This window comes from Astatotilapia calliptera, chromosome 3 (genome assembly GCF_964374335.1).
Source record: "Astatotilapia calliptera chromosome 3, fAstCal68.1, whole genome shotgun sequence".
Lineage (NCBI taxonomy): Eukaryota > Metazoa > Chordata > Actinopteri > Cichliformes > Cichlidae > Astatotilapia > Astatotilapia calliptera.
The window spans coordinates 69,092,015-69,105,830 of NC_137424.1; the positions used below are offsets into that span (position 1 = coordinate 69,092,015).

At 38.0% G+C, this 13,816-nt stretch overlaps 1 protein-coding gene and 1 long non-coding RNA gene across 2 annotated transcripts; one reads left to right on the top strand and one right to left on the bottom strand.

Annotated features, from left to right (window-relative positions):
- Positions 1-280: 280 nt before the first annotated feature.
- Positions 281-6,095, bottom strand: LOC145422586 (uncharacterized). The gene is made up of 2 exons (XR_013903901.1): positions 5,987-6,095; positions 281-3,816 (listed from the first exon to the last, which is right to left on the bottom strand). It is a non-coding gene; the product is annotated as an uncharacterized LOC145422586 (long non-coding RNA).
- A 2,475-nt stretch (positions 6,096-8,570) lies between these two features.
- LOC113015059 (low affinity immunoglobulin gamma Fc region receptor III-like) lies at positions 8,571-13,600 on the top strand. Its single transcript, XM_080298933.1, has 7 exons — positions 8,571-8,675; positions 9,540-9,575; positions 9,699-9,959; positions 10,039-10,284; positions 10,371-10,565; positions 10,725-10,801; positions 13,341-13,600. Exons 1-7 carry the CDS (start codon positions 8,645-8,647, stop codon positions 13,377-13,379), a joined length of 885 nt encoding a protein of 294 aa, XP_080155059.1. The 5' UTR covers positions 8,571-8,644; the 3' UTR covers positions 13,380-13,600.
- Positions 13,601-13,816: the final 216 nt, after the last annotated feature.

Genomic DNA, 13,816 nt, shown 5'->3' on the forward strand with positions numbered 1-13,816 from the left:
TCCCCTTTGTTTCCATGTACATTCCCGTGTTAAGCTGCCAATGTATTATACACAAACATTAATATAATATTAAATATAACTAATATTTAGAGTTTAGTTATTTGTGTCATGAACAACAGTAATTTCTCTATTTATTCAACTTGAGGCCCCACACACTAGTTTGTGTCATTATCCAGATGTACATAAGCATGAGTACACAGTTACACAATCATACCAAAACTCTGTCCTGATAGTTTCCAGTTTCTCTTTTGTATCAGACATCTTGAGACAATATCCGGGCTAAATAACCATGACAACAATTTATTTATTCAGTTTATAGGTTTACACATCATCAGAACATTAATCATAATACAGAAATATACCAAAATGATGATCGAAGTGATGGGGAGGGCTGTGAGTACTCAGACTGTGCTCATTGAACACAATATGGATAAGATCTTGGAGAAGCTCACGGCTCTTTAATGGAAAATTCACTGGGATGCAGCACTCAAAACGAGAGGACCTAATCCTTCCTGTATGTTTCTGGTTGAGGGGCTTAAGTCACTGTAGATATGGCAAAGATGCAGATGAGGCTTAGACACAGGAGCTGATGTGCATTCAAAGCCGTCCCCAAGCAGCTTCCAGTGTGTTTTTGTATGAGTGTAGCTTACTAGTAAAGTAAGATACAAATGCACAGGGATAAAGAGCATAGCATTGTTGAGAAACAAAGAAAAATCAAAAAAGAGAAAATCCACATTTCCATGTCTCATCGACATCTCCCAAAGAAAGTGGAACACATTACTGGAACACCCTTTCATGCATGAAAGCTCGAGGGTGGATAATTTTAAAAGGTGGTTATTTTCTATGAAAAGGTGCTTGCTCTGGGGACATTTTTTAAAGGTAAGTTTCATTGTATTGCTTATTTTTTTCTTTCTTTAACAAGAAAGGTGGATTTAAAAATAATCCACCAAACTGTTTAAGAATAGATATAGAAAAAAAGATCCAGACATAAAAAAATTCACTTTCTGCAAATGAAAAAACAAAACAAAAAACGTTACTTCTCCGAGAGGAGCGATGAAGGGAGTGAAGAGGAAGTTTGAGCTTTCTACCACAAAAAACAGGATCTGAAAAAGTGAATCTAGCAATTTCGTGATTTTAAAAAACAGAACTATATAGCGAAGAAGACAAAGTAGAAAGATGTTAACAAAAATGAAAAATCTTGGCTGTTTAACAACAATCCAAAAATCCCTCCCTCCCCAGATTAAGATAACAGTGTTTAAGTTCTGCTTGACTTTGCTCAGAAGCAGAACAAATTAAATGTCTACAGATAACATCAGCAGCATTCATAAATAATAATCTGTACCAAACTGTATGTTGCACTATTCTTTCCACACAGAGGTAAATGTAAGACTGGAATCATTGATTTCAGACACATTGTTCTAAAAACGATTGAAGTTAAAGTCTAATATTAGTAGCAGACCTGCCTGGTCTCTCCATTTGTAAGTGTACTGTGTCAGCTGCAGATGGTTTTTCTTTCACCTGCTCTTTAATGTTTTCATCATTACTCAGGCTTTGTTGATGGTGTTGATTTACCTCAACAACTTTAATGAACAAAGATTAACTAGGGTTTGTTTATGTATCTTTTAGAAATCCTCTGATTCTGATAGTCCTAAACTCTCTGCTGAGCTACAAAGGTGCTGAGGCAGGTGCAACCCAGTACCAGCAAGGTGTTCCTAATACAGCGGCCGGCTGGTGTTTGCATGGTGTATAAAGACATCAGTCACAGAACAATAAGAGCCAGTAGGTGGCAGCAGAGAAGCTTCAGTTTGCCCAACATGTGATGATTTTCATCTAACCTTTGACCTTCACAGCATCTCCTCTCAGGATTGACTGCTCCCTGCTTGATATGCCTGCTGCTTGTGTCTGATTTTCCAATTCTTTTATGTAGCATTACATATATTCTGTGTACATTCCTTGAGCCAGTATAGAAAGCACAGCTCATTTAGATCACACAGTTTCACTCAAAAGACACACAATAACTTTTCCACTCCAAATTATGTTGACTGAAATTAAATCTTGTATATTAAATGGACATATAAGGTAACCTAAGATTAGCATGTTAAGAAAGAGATATAAATTAGAAATATATCAAGTGGAAGTCTGCTGCCATCTACTGGTAATGCAGGAGCGGAGCTGCCGATTTGAATGACAATAAGAAACTTGGAAATGATTTAAAAGTGTCCAAAATATAATATAAAAGGGTAATCATTAAATGAAATTAAAGTTACTAATAGTGTTAGGTATTATTGATCTTTATTATTATATTTTTATTTATTATCTGCTATTACACCAAAACGTATAGCATACTTAAGTTAACAGGGAAATATGGAACCGTAGGAAAATATTGTTGTTCTAATGACCACGACATTACATTGTACTTAAAACTCCTTTCAAGTAATATACTTGTAATGTCAAGTGAATTGCCTTGGAATGACATTTAATTGCAGTGTAATTACAACTTGTTCACAAGCTGGGTTTTTTTGTTTGTTTGGTTTTTTAAGTATAAAATGTACATGAATCACTCTCAGTCAGGAGCTTGATGCAAGATCTTGACTCATGGAGAGGTTTGCATTTGATCTGAAGGCAATGAGGACCACAGTCAAACAAACACAACCAAAAACATAATGACGGTAAAGTAATGGTTAGGGAGAAACACTTCAAGGTCATGGAGTAGCCAGTCCCCAGACGTCACTGCTGTAAAAAATCTGTTGAGGGAGCTGAACCATTGAGACGCCAAACGGCAGCCAAGAAACCTAAAGAAGTAAAACAGTTTTCATAAAGAGAAGTGGGCCTAAGAAATACCTCACCATCTGCTTGAAGAACTAATTCTTAATTCACTCAATGACTCAATTGTTTTTCTTTTTTCTTGTATTTCTCACTGCAAGTGAGCAAAAATACAAAGAGGATCAAATAACTATTCCCCCCACAGTATACAGTATAAGGGCACATTTGTATAAACACATGAATGAGAGAGTAGGAAGGAGAATGAAAATTTCATTTGTATTCCCTTCTTTAGTTTTTTTGAATTCATTTTGTAAATCTACTGATTATTTAGTATCCACTAATAGTACTACAAGCATTAAATATAATACATAACCTTATGTTTAATGCTTTTAGTACTATAACCAGTGCTTATAAATAGAAAAATGATAATAAATACCATAAGAATAATAGCATTTATAACAATATTTTCATTACAAAATAAATTATATTAAATGAATGAATCTATACACTAACATCGGAATTAAACAGGTGCTGGGGTGAGTACAGAATATTAAGATGAAGTTAGTGGAAAGACACCAGCGTTTACATCTGCATGCACATGTTTGTAAGTTTATATAGTTTGAAGTCAAATGACAGCTGAACATGAAAAAAAAATTAAAAGAGTGCAAAGCTATACACAGTCATGTGACAGTTAATGGCTTTGCTTCACAGGAAGAAAGTTCTTCTTTTAAATCCAATGGCTGGCTGAGGTCTCTATGTGTGGGGTCTGCATAGTTCTCTCCAGGCTAATGGCATCAGTGGTTGATTGTAGGTATGAATTTTTGTCTGGCTGTGGCTCTGAAAACAACAGATAACCTGTCCATGGTGTACCCTGCCTATTGCACTGAGGCATTTGGGTCATGCTCCAGTAACATTATCTTGATGGTACATTTCTAAACATGAACAGGGGAAAAAAAGAAAAAGAGAAAACAATAACTTCTTTGTGAATCTATCTTGTCAGGCTTAAAATTCCTCTACTAAGTGTTGGTGCTCAGAGTTGGATGAGCTTATGTCCTGCAAAGAAAAAAAAAGAAATATGAATACAATTATGCAATTAAATTAAACAGCATGATTTTGCATTTATTTAATCTAGATTTTGGTTTAGTTTATACTTTCTGTTGTAGATTCAGTTTACACGCTTCCCCTGGGGAGTATCATTAAATGGGATTTCATACATTTTCAGTACTATGCAGGTGATACCCAGCTTTATCCATCACAGTGCTTCATATTGTAAGATAAAGAGTCAATAATAGTGACTGCAAACATAGATTACAAGTTTGTCAAGCTTACAAACAAACTGATTGTAGAGTCTAAGCCTACGCTTGAAACCACTGAGGTGTTCATTGATAGGGGTGAGGAGATGCCACTGGTATGAATGAACTTGTTAAACTTGTTACAGTCCAGTAACTTCACCCGTACTTATCTTGTCTGTTTAAAATCTTTATTCCATCAGTATGCTTTTTCAATGCTTATAATTCCAGACTGTTTGCTTACTCCCAAACAACAGCACCTGCTGCTAATTACTTGTGTGTACCTTAAACCAAAAAACACAAAAAGTGACCAATGGCAGCTAGGGGTGCAACAATACTCGTATAGATATTGAACCGTTCGATACAGTGCTTTCGGTTCGGTTCGCATATGTATCGAATAATACAAATTTTTTTATTTATTTTATCAACTTTTCTTCTGACGATGCTGTCTGTGTTGAGCGCTCAGTGGATCTGCGTTCAACTACTCCGCCTAGGCTGCACTGTCAAGTGCAGATCCACTGAGCACAGCGCAAGGTAGCAAGACAGAAGCTAAGCTCGTTGCAACATGGCAACTGCCTCAACGCTACCAGAAACTGAACCTCCCCCACCCTCATTCAGATCTGGCGTTTGGAACTATCTTGGTTTTCATGTGAAGTATGACCCTGAAGGTAAGCGCGTCATGGACAAAAGTAAAACAGTATGTCGGATGTGCCACGCAATGCTCAACTGGTGGGAAATAGTGCAATAGCGCAGGTAGGTAACTTGTTAACGGAGATTTGCCACGTTATGGTGTTAATGTCATTTTAACGAGATTAACGCTGACAGCACCAGTGGGAACACAACGAATATGACTGCACATTTACGCCGACATCATCCTAGTGCAAAGACAAGTGGAAGCAGACAAAAACAACAAGCACGCATGCTACAAACTTTATTTAGATTTATTTAGACATTTAAAAATCTAAATGTCATTTAGACATTTAGATTTTGTTTTATTATTTTGTTGTTTCAGCAACATTAAATTTAAAAACTGTACTTTTGAGTTAAAATATATATTTATAATTTTAATAAATGACAAATTAAAAAGGCATGAACATTTTTTTGTATCGAAAAAATATCGAACCGTGACACCAAAGTATTGAACCGAACTGTGAATTTTGTGTATCGTTGCACCCCTAATAGCAGCATACATAAGGTACCAACCCCCAAAAATGGCCCCTACACTGAGGCTACGTCCACACGTACACGGGTATTTTTGAAAACGGAGATTTTCCGTTTTCGTTTTAAAAAATAATCCCGTCCACACATAAAGGCAGAAATGAAGGAAAACGCTGCTAGGAACATGCCAAAGCAACAGGTGGCGATATATTCCTAACCATGTAGAAATGTTGGCCAATCAGAAGTCTAGAAGCCTCGGTGGGAAAAAGTAAACAAAGCTGGGGCATAAAAGCAGAACCCAGTCGTATGTGTGGAGGGACAGTAACTGTGTGTATATGTAAGCATTTAAACACTGAGAACACAGAGAGTAGAATTAACAGTAACAGTATTGTAGACATTCATTTCACCGAAACAATAACGTGGCGCACAGTGTGTCGTCAAAAAATGCGCACACCTTTGACGCTGCGTTTTCTGCGTTTTCCTTGTTCACACGTAAATGCAAAAACTGAGTTTTCAAAAATATCCACCCTGGCCAGAGTTTTTAAAAATCTCCGTTTTCAGTGACCAAAAACGCCGTTTACGTGTGGACGAAAGGTGCAAACGCATAGAAAAATCAGCTTTTTCAAAAATACCCGGATACGTGTGGACGTAGCCTGACAAACATAGAGAATAAAAACAAACTAACATTTAATTCAGTTTGCTTTATAAACACCAGGTCCAACAGCAGTCATCTCCAGTTGTTTTTGTAATAAAGACTACTGTTTTAGCGTGTTTACCTGTAATTGTGCTGCACCAGCATCTTCCACTTCATCAGATGGGGAATTGGCTTCTCTTTTAATTAGTTCTTCTGAAAAACTGTTCCCATCGTCCACCATCTATCATTTCAGTCAGCAGTCAGCTTCTCTTTTGCTTTTGTCCTTAGAAGCTGTTTCCTCACCATCCCCTACTCTTCCAGAATCACTTTGTAATATGTCCTGTACCTAATTTTTGTTCATTCACGATCCCATGTGTATCTAAAGAGTCTCTGAAAGGAAATGTTGGTCCACAGCACTAAGCCAAATATTATTATACATGGCAAAAACATGTAAATGCTGCAGTCAAGGACCTGTGATTTGCAAGTGCATTCTTCCTACTAAAAAAAAATTGTGGTGATAAAAATCACAATAATAGCAATATAGGCACGTCGTTTTCCAGAAGCAAAATTTTTGATTAAGGTCTTCACTGCTGATCTTATCCATTATATCCTGCTTATATTCTTCTGATGTACAGAACTAACAGAAGATTGTACAGTTCCTGTACTGAATAAGTGGGGGCTGAGAAAGACATGACACGACAAATGCTCCGAACTGGCTTAAAGTTGTGTCTGTGCAGGGATGTCATTCATTAAACCAAAAGTTGCGCAAAAGAAATTTGAAAGTATCCTAAAATCCATGAATCATTTTCACCTATTTAACTTTTTGACTCTAATTTTAATATTTATTATTTCTAATTTAATTTCTAATAAATTCAAATAAAAGAAAATGCACATATTTGACTCAGTTTAAAGAATGAATTTAGGAGCAAAAATGTGATTACCTTATCTTTATTTTCTTGCTTAAGGCCATGAATGTTCTGGTGTACAGAGTTTATCTTTTTAAAGTTAAGTTAAGGTTCTTATTTTAAGTCTGTTATATTTAGTGTGAAAACCTTTGCAAATAAAAAAATCTTATCATTTTCCTTTTCTTTTATTCACACTGAATGAAAGATTAAGATCTGTGTTGGCATATATTTACAATTCTGTATTAAATTTAGTGCATGAAGAGAGCAGGCTGGCTCGTTAAGGAAGCTTTTGAGATCCATGACCTGACTGAGTGGGTTATAGTGTTAGTGAGTTGGATTTAAACATGTCATCTATCAGTGAGCAGCATTACTGTTGTGAAGAAGTTTGTTTTAACCTAAACAATGTTTTTCTAAACCTAACCAAAACCTAGTACCAGAGTTCTTCCAGAATGAATTTAAAATTAATTATAAAGGTATGTGCATGTGAAGCATAGTCTCTTTGTTGCCTAAAACACATGGAAAATGAGCTCATGTAGTTATTTTTTTGACATTTTTGTGTCCATCTTCCAACTCCCGCCTTTGTTCTTCATCTGTCTCTAAGTTTAACATTGCACGAAAGGGGAGCTTTCAGCAATAAAAATCCCCACCTGCAGACTTCATTCTCAACAAATATTAGTCATGCAACTCTTTCACTTTCTTTTTTTATCGAACGTATTCTGGAAAACATCTGAGCTTTGTACGATTCCACAGTCTTTGTTTTGACTTGTTCCCTTATCGTTATATATGTATCTCAGATGTGTCGTGTCACATGTTGGCAACTTTCACACACTATGTGCATCCCTGCTGTGAAACTTGTGGTCTTTGTTGCTGTGGCTCCTCCACTTCCACTTTGCAGTTAATCATGGACTTGGGTAAACTATGATAGTACCACACTCAAATTCAGTGGGGAGCCTATACAGTGGCTTGCAAAAGTATTGGGCCCGCTTGAACTTTCCCAGATTTTGTCACATTACAGCCACAAACATGAATCAATTTTATTGTCTATCTATCTCAGAGTTTTCTGTTGACCAAGAGTCAACAGAAAAACAAATATCAAAACCAAAACATCAAAAATGCATCACATTCGAAACCAAAACCACTGCAGAAAGGATCCAACATTAAAAGAAAATGAATAAATAAAATTATACATATATATGAACAAGCAAAAATTAGTGTCCAACACTGTATTACATCTAAAGAAAATGTTATTTTTATGTCATGGCTCCAATTTTTCCTAACAATGTTAATGCTAGAGGAAGTCTGGAACCGTTCTTGAGCGTTGGCAACTTTCACACACTATGTGCATCAGCGTTTCGCAACGCTGCTGTGAAACTTTACGTGGTCTTTGTTGCGTTGGCTCCTCTACTTCCACTTTGCAGTTAATCATGGACTTGGGTAAACTATGAAAGTACCACACTCAGATTCAGTGAGGAGCCTCTAGATACGGTCACTTAGAATTGCTGCTTCCAGCTTTCTGGTGGTTTCCAGCTGCGGAGAGTCCCCCCTCCAATCGTAGAGTGTCACCAAGAGATTTTCTTTAAAATGTCCTGAAGAAAGCTGCACATGTTGTTTCATGTTTCATTTGACACAAAGTGACTAAAACAGAGTGGAGAAAATCCAGATTTCCATACATCCTGAAGAACACGTTATTCAAATCTCTTTTGGTGCATGACTGCTAGAGATCATTTGATTTTAAAATGTTGGTTTTGTTATGAAAACGTGTTTGCACAGGTAGTTTCAAGATTTTTTTTAAACAAGAAAAAAAAGCCCAAAAGAAATAGCAGGAGTGCACAGAGCAAGAGGGCGGGGATTCATTTTCTGTAAATCTAAAAGACGTCACATCACTGAGAGGAACGATGGAGGAAACATCTCTGCAATGTCTGCTCAGTAAGTAAAAACCTCTTAAGGTTACCTAAAGAATATTTTTACAGATTTTTTGAATGTCGATTGATGACAGATGAAAGAAAATCACATAAGCAACAAGTGAAACAGTATTTCAAGAAAGTTTAAAACACAAAGAAGACACATTTCAGCTGTGAAGAGGAAGTTTGAGCATCTTACAGAAAAACAGGATGTGAAAAACTGAATTTAGCAGTTTAGTGATTTAAAAACAGAACTGTACTGTGGATATACATTTTACTGATACTCGGCTGTCTTTTACTCAATGCATACAAAAGGTCTACAGCATGAAAACAAAGTAGAACGATATTAACAAAAATGAATTATATTCATTTAACAATAATAAAAAAAATCCTCCATCCTCGGATTAACATCAAGACTGCTTGTTTCTGCTCAGGAGCAGAAACATTAAAATGTCTACATTCAACATAAGCAGCATTTATTAACAAAACATAAAAATCTAAATAATAATCTGTACCACAAAGGTAGATGTTAGACTACAATGACTCGACTGATCTCTGACACATTGTTATAGAAGTACTTTAATTTAAAGACTGTCTAATCTTGAAAATAAATGTGTTTTATGTTGAGTTAATTTTTATCAGTGTTCTGTTTTTTAGGTCTATGGATGTGATTCTTGTCTGACTGCAGTCATGACATTTGACAAGTTTCACATTTTGACATGAAGCATAAATCAGACTTTAAAGGAGCATTTTAATCAACACCACAGAATCTCTTCTCTTTATCGGACACAGCAGTACAGAAGAAAATATGACTTATCACTTGATTGATTGACTGATTGATGAAGAATTGATGTGTTTGTGAAAACTAAAATCAACCTTTCCTCTTTAGTTCTGATCTCACTGCTGAGCTGCACAACAAACCAAGGTCAGTAACCTTCTTCTGTCACAGTTTAAACCTGATAAATGCTCACTGATATGACCTGATTGTGTTCATATTTCACAATGTAAAGTCTAACAGATCATCCGTTTTTCATTGTAACCCTCACAGCTCGTCTGACTGTGAGTCCCAGCAGCTCTCAGTTCTTTAAAGGAGACTTTGTGTCTCTGAGCTGTGAGGAGGACGACAGCTCTGCTGGGTGGACTCTGAGGAGAAACACAAGCAGACAACAGATGAGTCAATGTGAAGATGGGTGGGGGGAGGCAGTTGGTTCTTCCTGTGACATCAATGTTTTCCCATGGGACAGTGGAGTTTACTGGTGTGAGTCCAGAGAGGGTCCCATCAGTAACATGGTTAACCTGACAGTCACTGGTAAGCTGAGTGTGTGGAGTTAGTGTTGATGAAGCTGTGTGTAAATGGATGAAATGCTGTAGTTTGTCTCTGTGTTGAGGTGGATCAGTGATCCTGCAGAGTCCTGTCCTCCCTGTGATGGAGGGAGATGACGTCACTCTGCTCTGTAAAACAAAGACCACTCCCTCCAACCTCCCAGCTGCTTTCTATAAAGATGGCTCCCTCATCAGGAAGCAGCCTACAGGTCACATGACCATCCAGCATGTTTCCAGGTCTGATGAAGGCCTCTACAAGTGTGACATCAGCGGTCATGGAGAGTCTCCATCCAGCTGGATCACTGTCACAGGTGACACACTCACCTGTCTGTGTTTCTGCAGCTTTCAACATTCACAATGTGACGACAACTTAATGACTGTGTTTGCTTTATTTTAGGGGAACACACCACCACACCTCCACCTACATCCACACCTCCACCTACATCCACCTCTCCTCCTGGTTCCACCTGTGTCTCTCAATCACTCTTTTCTCTTGTTCTCACTGTGTCAGTTATTAGTTCAGTCTGTGTTATGGTTCTTGTGTTGTTACTGGTTCTGCTGGTGAGACTACAAGTTCAAAGGAAAACTCAAAGTGAGTCTGAGCCGTTTCTCTTTCAGGTTTAGTTTCTCAGAGTAAAGTTCTGTAAATTATTTTACCGTCATATTCACAAATTATTTAAACAGTTTCCTGCTGTGATTATGAAACAGTGAAATTACTTTGGTGTTCATTCTGGTTTCTTTTATCTGACAGGGGAGGAGTTGGAGATGATGACATCACGTACACCAAAGGCTCAAGTCATCAACAACAGCCAATCAAAGGAAGCAGAGGTAGTTTTTAATGTGCTGTGTGTTGAGGGTTCATGTTGATATTCAAAGGAAATATAAAAATTGGTTAAATGAACTCTGTGAACTCACTAATTAATTCATTTTGACATTTTATGATCCAGATCAACATAAATCGGATGCCGAATTCCCACTTTAAGAGCTTTTTACCATGAAAATACACACACACACAGATCATCTTACTTCCTGTTACACTGGTTCATTTTTTATTCTTTACATGATGAAGATTATTTGAGTTTGTCCACCCTCAGTTTCTTCCTTTAAATCCAACCTCTCTTCGTCTTTCTGAGTGAAGAAACAGTCCTAGGTCAGGGACCCAGTGTTTTCTGTTTGTATTGTTATTCCTTGATTTCATGTGTCATTGTGAGTCTCTTGGTTTTGGTGTCTGTCTTAAGTATTCCTTAGTTTTTACTGAGTTCTAGTTGGTAAATGGCCTGCATTTGTATAGCACTCTAGTCCTTAAGGACCCCAAAGCGCTTTACAGTGACGCTTTAATGACATTCAGTCACATTCACACACACATTCACACACTGGTGATGGCAAGCTACATTGTATCCACAGCCACCCTGGGGCGCACTGACAGAGGCGCCACCGGGCCCTCTGACCACCACCAGTAGGCAAACATGGGGTTAGTATCTTGCCCAAGGATATTTGGCATGCAGCCAGGAGGCAGCCTGGGATTGAACCACCGACCTTCTGATTAGTGGCTGACCTGCTCTGCCACCTGAGCTACAGCCACCAGTTCTTAGGTTTTGGTTCCATGTGTGCATATTGTTGTGTGAGTTCTTGGGCTGTGTTTACCCTCGTGCTGTTATGTTTATCTGCCCCCAGCTCCTCTGTGCACTAGTCTTAATAATCAGTGTGCTCAGTTTTGCATCCTCCTTTCTCATCATGTGTAATTATCCTCAGCTGTGTCGCCCTCCTTCTCCCTCTTTGCCCTGTTGACCTTCTGTATTTATTGTCTGTGCCTGCCTCTGTGCTTTGCTGCATTGTTAACATTCATGCCCTCAGACCTGCCTGTGTGTTTTGGTTCTTGTTCAGTTTCTAGCCCTCCTGGTTTGTTCTGTTTTTGACTGATGCCTGCAGTAAAGCAGTGGTCCTTGCGTTTAAGTTCTGCTTCCAGGAGTCTGCATGTTGGATCCTTTTCCTGCCTCCCTGCACACGGTCATAACACTTTCATTTCTCTCCTTGTCAAATACAGCAGCTGAACCTTTAGCTACAACACACTGTGAGACAAACTGTTTGTGTGTTTGATGATCTTTGAGCGTTGAACGTTTGTTGAAACGTTACATTTGAAAGAACTTGTCATTTAAAAAATCCTACTCACTTTATGCTCACACCTCTTCAGTCACTTCAGCCAGATGCTGAAATATCAACCACAACTTAAGGGCAGTTTGGTACAGATTATTATTTTGATTTTGGATTTTATGTATTAATAATGAAGGGTGCTGATGTTGTCTGTAAACATTTCATTTATCTGCATCCTCACCAACATCAGCTACTTCCTCCTGTTGTTTTCAATGAGCTGACATATGAAGCTAAACTGGGATCTCTCATCACAGTGCTGATGATAGTGTGTTTCAAAGTGTGGGGCTGTTTTGTAGCTTGTGGTAAAATTAGTGTTTTTTTTCTTCTCCTACTGTTAATAACCAGTGACCAAATATAACCAGAGGGTGATTTTCCAAAGTAGAAAAAAGATGATCACATCATCTTTGTGCTATGAGGAACAATAACTCTCTTCTTTCAACACACATCCTGTACACTAACAGTGCATTTAGAAGTTGTGGTATTTGCAGTCCTCTGTGTGTGTTTTAATGAAACTGTCATGGTCCTGCGGCCATGACTCAGGGACTTTGTGTTTGTGTTCTTTATTGTTATTATTCTTGGGCTGTTTTGGGATGGTTTGTGTTTTGGGATTTTAGATACTGGGTTTTGGGTTTGTGCTCCCTCTATTGGTCCCTGGTGTTAGTGTTCCCCTGTCTTGTCAGGTTAATCAGGTCCAGCTGTGTCTCCCACCTGTGTGTTATTTCCCAGTGTCTCTCTGTGTATTTATAGTGTGTGTTTGCATCTGTTCCTCGTCGCGTCGTCTGTGTTCATACCTGGTGTAATCCCCTGCGTGCTCTCCCTGCCGTTCTCCCTTCATGCTCAGGTTTGCCACTCCTTTGTGTAGTTTCTCCCAGTTAGTTCATCCTTAGTTCTGTTTTACCATCCCCACTTTATATTTGTTATTATCAATAAATCACCCTCACAACTGAGAAGTGCTGCGTTTTGAGTCCTCCTTTCCACTCTTCACACGGCCGCTGCCCCGGACCGTGACAGAAACTGAGTTTGTGTCTGTAAGATGTCAGATACATAAACTTCTCTTTAACATAAAGATTTGATTTTATTCTTCTTCAGACTTTAACTGTGATGCTCTGATACTTTCACTAACATTCTCCTGTTGTGTTCATTTACTTTACATAAACATGAGTTTACAGAGCTGTTTATTCTTCTCATGTTGAACTGTGTGTGTGTTTGTGTTCAGACATTAAACCAGAGCCAGACGTTGTCTACTCCTCACTGAAGTAGTCCACCAGTCCAACCACAGACGTCCAGCTGCTGGTCTCTAACTAGTCCACACAGCCACACAATGTTGATTTGCATATATTCTCTAGTGCCTTCTCATTAAAATATACACTCTAAGTGTTTGTATGAGTGTTAATAGTATAACTAAAATATGAATGTCATCTGTACAGCGTTGTCCTGCCTTCTCTGCAGCATCAATAAACTTTGCTGTCACATGTTGTTCCTGTCATGTGGTTCTGTGGGTTTCAGAAGTATTGCTGATGGAAAAATGTGAGTTGTGTTTCTAACTGATACACACCTTTATCCAGAGCAGATAAGAAAGAACAGACAAACAACTTAATCTCAACCACAGATTAAAAACAGCAGGAACATCTTTCAGTGGCTGAAATAACTCAACAAATTGTTTGTCTGAAGAGTTGAGTATCAATTTGTGTA